Below are 7,111 nucleotides of genomic sequence, written 5' to 3' on the forward strand. Positions count from 1 at the left end.
AAAAGAAAAAGACCACTTGGCAAAGCTTGATGGAAGTGACTGTTCTCACTTCTTGTCTTGAACCCAGCCCGGATGAAGTCCTGCAACGTGTAGAAAAACGTTAAATTACTAATAAATAGTTTTTTTTTTTAAATTATTTCTGTACCTTTCTTAAATTTCACTCGGACCATCTTACTACAATCATCACATCTTCCAAAATAAAATTTACTGTGGTCTAAGGAAGCTATTGGTTCGATAACATGATGAAAAATAAACTATTTAAAATCTAAGCTGTTTAATTGTTTCTATTTGATATATAAAAAGACTGGAGTTGAAATGCCACAAACTATTTCAATTATTCTTCTACATTAAATTTTACAAACTAGCAAACTTTCGTATATTCATTTTAAGACGCTTTATTGACATCTTAATTTAACTATGTTTATTTATATTAATCAAATTCTTGAAATAAGGAAAAAAGATATGTATATTTAATCAATCCTTTTTTTTATTTATATAATTCAGTAGAGTCTACATAATATCTGTAAAGGATTTATAACTGGAAGGATTTATTTCTTCTCAGTTGCTTAGTTTTCCATTTCTTCAAAAGCCTCCTTGACTCTTGAACAATAAGGACCTTAAAATAAACGAACAATAAATCTTCCAAATATCAAACAATATATCTCTCAAATACTAAAAATACGTTTTAATTTCATGAAATCATTAACGATTAGAAATTGAAATATAACTTACTTTTTTTGAAATGTTCTTTCGGGCAGGTCTGGAATAACAAAAAAAAAATCCAATATTATTTTATTGGAGACTATGTATGCTTTTAACTATCCAGTTAGGACTAATTAAACATACAGAATATAGTAGACTATCTGTATTCATCATTTGAAGTTAAATACGGACACTCAAACATACTTCATATGTTTGAATTTTTTATAGTCAGTCCTATTCAACGACCATCGCCGTTATCCTGTCACGCTAAGCCTCTCCAGTTAACACATAACCTTGGGCACGATTCCGACAATAGTATAGTATATGTATTTGGATATGCAACAAAAACGCTGTTGTTTCTTTGCTGACCAGATGCGTACAGATTCTGATTTCTTATGCGATCGATAGAGAAAGATTCTATTCTGAATATATTTACCTGATTGTTAAAATAGACTGACTCTTTTGTGTCAACGATTTGTATAACTGAATTAGTATGAAAATTGGTTTTAGTATTTTTTTGAAATACAGTTGAATTGTGAATAAAAGTTGTTTTGTCCTATATACAGAATAAATAATTAATTTGATTAAACTTTAGTACACACGTTTACAAGTCCATGTGAAAAGTCATTCATTCATCCGCGGGAAATTTTTTTTTATTTGTATGTATTATTAAATTCAAAAAACAAAATGCTTCTCATATGAATCGCTGATTTCGAAAAAAAAAAACAAGGGGAAAAAAACCTGCAGTAATAAATATTAGGGAAACAATCAGAGTATTTTGCATACTGTTTAAATCTGGGTTTCGAACATTGTTCATATTTATTTTTATCAGAAATCGAAATACTGATTAAAGATAACATAAATAAAAAAATAAAAGCCACAAAGATAATCCTGTGGTATGTACGAGATATTATTGTCTTTTGTTATTTTAAAAGAAATTGAAAATCAATATAATATTCTCATAATTAACAAACCAATGAATATATGTTGTAAATACTGTTTAGAAAATATATACATGATGGTATAAACCTAGTGTTAGATACCCACTAGACGTGGTATCGTGGTATCGTCACTGTTGCCTGTTCATTTTAACGATGTAAAAAAACAACAAAAAACAAATGAATTACGTTTTTAAAATTAATATTCGCCGTATCTACGCAAATAGAAACTTTTTTATTAATTCTCAAAAACATTGATGCACACATCACAGTACTATTACCGTTACTTTGAGATAGATAGTAATTAATTGATTAATATTGTGATGACATCAGAGCATACAAGTTAGTATAAGTGAGTGCCATCTAAGGAAACAAAATCCCTGTGTCCCAATACACAAATAAACGGAACTGTAAACCCACCCAATTTAAGTTGAAAATTGATTAAAATATGAATAATGAAATAGGATGGGTTGTATATACATTTTACAGTAATTACAATGAACACAAAGAATCTTGTATAAAGCAGTATGTTATTTTTATTTATTTCATAATAGGTCTTCCGTAGCACAACTTAAAATGCGTTCTACGATAAATGAATTACTTCCTATGGGAAGACTAGTTTGGGCTTTGAAGTCAATAAATATATTTTTGCTGTGTATATTAGTATTTTGCTGTATATGCAATAAATATATTATTGCTGACCCAACACCACTGTTCCTAAAAAAAAATTTAAAGCGAGTGAAACATCTTCAAAAATACTCCATTTCTTGTGGCTTCCTGACATCAGAAAGAACACTATGCATAAGAAAATATGGCTCAAATCCGTTTTTTGGGACCAAACTATTTGTTAATTTGGTGGAAAAGGCTACCGAACTTGAAAGGAACCCTGAATAGCTGTTTTGGTGGAATAGTGAAAATGTAATAAAAAAAAATAAAAAAATGTTTTGTATTTGATATATTCTGTAGATTGCAACGTAGACTAAGGTTACTTTTGGACATCCATAATAGTTTTGGGGAAGTATATAGAGCAATCACAGTAAAGTAATAAACCTCTGTCTATGGCAATATCTTTTGAACACGTTCATCTCGAAACAATACGAAACTTTTTTTTTCGATATGCCACTATTCAAGTAGTACATCTGATTGCAAGTTATATTCCAAATATTTCTGATAAACCACTTACTGAAACCAGTTATATCATTATTTAAAATTCCCACATGATAATTAAGAAAAGTTAGAAACTAAAAATTATTTTTAAATCTAACAAATACCAAGCAATATGATTAAAATTATTCCTTTAAATCGAATAAATATATCCTCCTTTCGCAATTGTTTGTAAATTTTTACTTTTTAAATACTTATATAAAGAAAATACTTTTTTCTTTAAATTCATAAAAATTCTAGTATTTTTTTTTTCGATGAAACAGCGATAATCTTTGGAAGAGCATCAGAGAGATAGATTCTGACTGACGGTTGATAAGTCTCGATACGTGAATTGGCAGAAGTTTATCAAGACAGACAAGGATATTTTATTCTTCAGAAAGTAACTTTTTACATGTTCTTTCAAGAGTATGATGTATACAGCAATCCTATTTAGGATGAAAACTAATCATTGCTTAACATAAAGAACTGTTGTTTTAGTTGTAACTGAATAATAAATTAGAGAGTAACTAATTAAATATCTATTATCTCGGAGTGTTTCTGTTTTGTAATTTATTCATAGTCTTTTTAAAAATTAAAATAACACTTATTACCAATATCATTTCCTTCCAGAAGCAATGCTTAAGGTTCACAGCCTGTGGACTGCAATCCAGTTGCTCTCCATTTGATGTGAAAACTAAAAAATGAGTTCATGTTTATTATATTTATAGCCGTCAAAATTAATGATATATTTCAGAAGTTAAATTTAAGAGCTATTGTAGAAAAATAATTAATTAAGAAATATTTAGCGCTTTATCTCCTTTTGATTGTTTTGAAACTATATTATATTACTATGAAATTTTATAATTTTGTATTTTATTGGTTCACTATGACTTTATTCAGGTAATCCCCATATGTTTGAAGAAAAAAATATTAAATAAAACCACAAAATTGTATCCAATACTGTCTCAACACTTTATTTCTTATTAGTCCAACGTTTCAGCTATTCCAGCCATCTTCAAGGACATCTTTAATACAAATCTTCTCCTCACATTAATTTATAATTTTAATTGCAGGCTATTCTGCCCAGGTCATTTTCTTATTTTAATTTCAAACCTCTTTATTTAAATTTTAAACTATTAACTTTTCTTTTTCTTTATAAAATTATCCACAATATATAATACACCACCATATATGGTGGTGTATTATATATTATATATTGTGGATAATTTTATAAAGAAAAAGAAAAGTTAATAGTTTAAAATTTAAATAAAGAGGTTTGAAATTAAAATAAGAAAATGACCTGGGCAGAATAGCCTGCAATTAAAATTATAAATTAATGTGAGGAGAAGATTTGTATTAAAGATGTCCTTGAAGATGGCTGGAATAGCCGAAACGTTGGACTAATAAGAAATAAAGTGTTGAGACAGTATTGGATACAATTTTGTGGTTTTATTTAATAAATAATTACCTTGTCTCAAAAAATTTTGAAATAATATTATTTAAATGAAAAAAATATTGTTAGATATTTAGATTTTAAGTACGATGTACTCCGAATTGCTCTATGCATTTTTCCAGTCATTTTTTTCAGCGTTATTAGTTACCTCTTATAGATTTTATAAGTTACGGCATAGATTTTAGAAAAACTATAAATTCCATTGAACTTAAGTTTTTGGAAAAAAAATATTCTTGTCTCTCGTTTTCTGCTACTGGGATAAACGACGATGTTATATTAACTAGAGAGAAAAGATTGGTTTCCAAATCACTGATTGTTTTAATCTACTTAATCAATATCTAATTAATGAATTATAATGTTTAGGAAATCAATAATGATCAGGTTTAATGTTTAATAAATAAGAATTATACCTTTTTGCTCAGCACACTTTTCTACCGCATTTTCTGCTATCTCTTTGAGCCATTCAGCTGATATTCCTTTCGTAAAGAACTCCTTCGCTTTATCTCTGTTAACTGTACCATCTTTCAACTGTAATATTAGTTATAAAATTTCATTTGTTATTAAAAATTTAATAGAAGCTAATCTTAAAACTACAAAATTAAATGTAATATGTAATTAGATTGGTATTTACTGTTTTATTTATCTTACCGCTTCAGTGTTCTTCAGCACGCAATCAGCAATACACTAGAAACAAATTAAAATTATTACTTCGTGATTAATCTTTCTAAATAGTTTCATGTTGGTTTTGCCTTACATAATGTCGATTTTTTTCCTGTTTCAATCTTTCGCAAGAAAACTCATCTGTTATTGGATTAACTGAAACAAAGTAATGATAGACAGACAATATTTTATGAACTTTATCAACGTATTGTATAGTAATGTCAATTTTTTTAGTTAAATATAATCTCATAAATTATCAAATTCATGCATTTAAAATTGTAGATTAAATAATAAGATAAAGATAAATTAAAATCTTGTTTTAAATATTGCCTATAATATGTTAATTGAAATATAATGTGATTATTACAAAAATCTGGATATCTGGATGAAACTCTACAAAATAGGGCGGGCAAACGACGGCAAATAAATAGTTGTTTACTATTTAGGTTCTCTTTTGACCGCACCCCTTACTATCTTCTTCATAATTTATAATATGATTATAATGTAATATAATTTTTTGAAGAAAAAAAACAAATAATGATATAAGAAATACAGAAAAGGATCCCAGTAAAACAGCATTAGTGCAGCATGCAGCTAAAAACCAACGTAATTTTGATTTTGATTACACCATAATTTTACATAAAGAAAACAAAATGTTCAAAATAAAAATACTTGAGTCTATTTATATTTCAGAGAACATCAATTATACAGTTAATTTTAAAACAGATACAAGGAATTTAAACCAACATTATGCAGAGATTTTAAGTTAAATAAATTTATGAAAAATATTGGAAAAATGTTTGTTACTATTTACAATTAATTTTAATATGAATTTTAGTAATTGGAATAAATACAAATTGAAACTTAAATGCAATTTGAATTAAATTAAAAACAAGCCTAACCTGAGTGTGTGGAAGGTTATAAATAGTTTGTTTATATGATAGTGATAGTGTGGATTAATTGAAAATTAAAAGGTTTTCAAAATTAATGAACTTGTTAAAAAAATAGGTAACTAAACATAAGCTTATTAATAATAAATATGATTCTCTATGAATTGAGTTTTTCATAGGGTGTGTTGGACTTATAATTAATGACCTGGGAAGAATAGCCCCCAAACCAATTTTAAATTTTGATGTGAGGTGAGAATTTATATTTGAAGGTATGTTATATTATCAGTGATAATGTTGTTGTTATAAATGTTACAAATGAATATATAATAAGCTGTTAAATATTTAGATTGTCCTTGAGGATGGCCGAATTGGCTCAAACGTTGGACTATTGATTTAATAAAAAGTGTTAAGACTATACAAGGATACAATTTGATTTATTTAATAAAACAAGTAACATTTGAACCCTACTTTTAAAATTTTCTTTAATTTTACCTAAAGCATTGCACATTTGATCTTTCTAACACAAAATTCTGAGCTTTCCCACCAAAAATGCTTAATTTTTGTTTTATAAAATGCCAAATTGATTTCCTGAAACTATATTTCTTAGTAATTCCTAAGCTAATATTGAGTGTAATCGACTTTTTCTAGGAGACTTAAACGCTAAAAGCTCAATTTGAGGTTTCCTTTGGCTGCTCTTCTTAACTCTGGTTCATTTATCCATTGTGGTTCAGGAAGCAGTAGCTTCTCTGTCATTGCTTTCAGCATCACAATTGTCAGATTAGCACCTAGATGCACCCAGGAAACCAAGAGGAATTTAGGGAGTTTACGGTCAACCTATGCTATAGAAAATGAATCTGTTTGTGCAGTTTTGTTTTATTTGCTTGTGGTCACTTTTTTAATTTACGAATGATAATAAAAATAATTTTTTTAAATACCCAAATAATTACTAAACAAATTAATGAACCAATTTCAGAAACTTCTATGGGGTTCTAGATGGTAATCCCGTTTACAGATGGGAATTTTATTATTCCGTATTTAAGTGAGGAGAAAAGTAAATTTGTCCGAAAGTATTGCCATCTCTTGAAAAAAAACTTACTAATAAAATTAATTAATTAAAATTATTAAATAAAATTATTAAAGATAGTAAAAGGTCATCATGGGAAAAATTTGTATTTTATAGTTGTTGTTGTCTGGGGCTTTAGGGCGTAAAACCCTGAGGTCATCGACGCTCATGTTTCGCGCTTTCAAAAAAAATTTTAATAATTACTTCCTTTGGTATTTTTTATTACGTATAACAGATTTTCTGGTTTAAATCTTATTCAAAA

The 7,111-nt window shown here is 27.5% G+C and overlaps 1 protein-coding gene across 1 annotated transcript in view; it reads right to left on the reverse strand.

The window, feature by feature from the left end:
* Positions 1 to 465: 465 nt before the first annotated feature.
* LOC106683908 (uncharacterized) overlaps positions 466 to 7,111 on the reverse strand; it is a 22,155-nt gene continuing 15,509 nt past the window's right edge. The window contains exons 4-9 of the mRNA XM_014425657.3: positions 4,991 to 5,052; positions 4,885 to 4,920; positions 4,647 to 4,764; positions 3,395 to 3,477; positions 733 to 760; positions 466 to 616 (exon numbers count right to left, since the gene is read on the reverse strand). Coding sequence (XP_014281143.1) covers positions 567 to 616; positions 733 to 760; positions 3,395 to 3,477; positions 4,647 to 4,764; positions 4,885 to 4,920; positions 4,991 to 5,052 — 377 coding nt within the window. The 3' untranslated portion in view covers positions 466 to 566. The remainder of the gene's footprint in view (positions 617 to 732; positions 761 to 3,394; positions 3,478 to 4,646; positions 4,765 to 4,884; positions 4,921 to 4,990; positions 5,053 to 7,111) is intronic.

The sequence above is a fragment of the Halyomorpha halys genome, unplaced genomic scaffold (genome assembly GCF_000696795.3).
Source record: "Halyomorpha halys isolate HHAL.00 unplaced genomic scaffold, Hhal_1.1 Scaffold526.1, whole genome shotgun sequence".
NCBI lineage: Eukaryota > Metazoa > Arthropoda > Insecta > Hemiptera > Pentatomidae > Halyomorpha > Halyomorpha halys.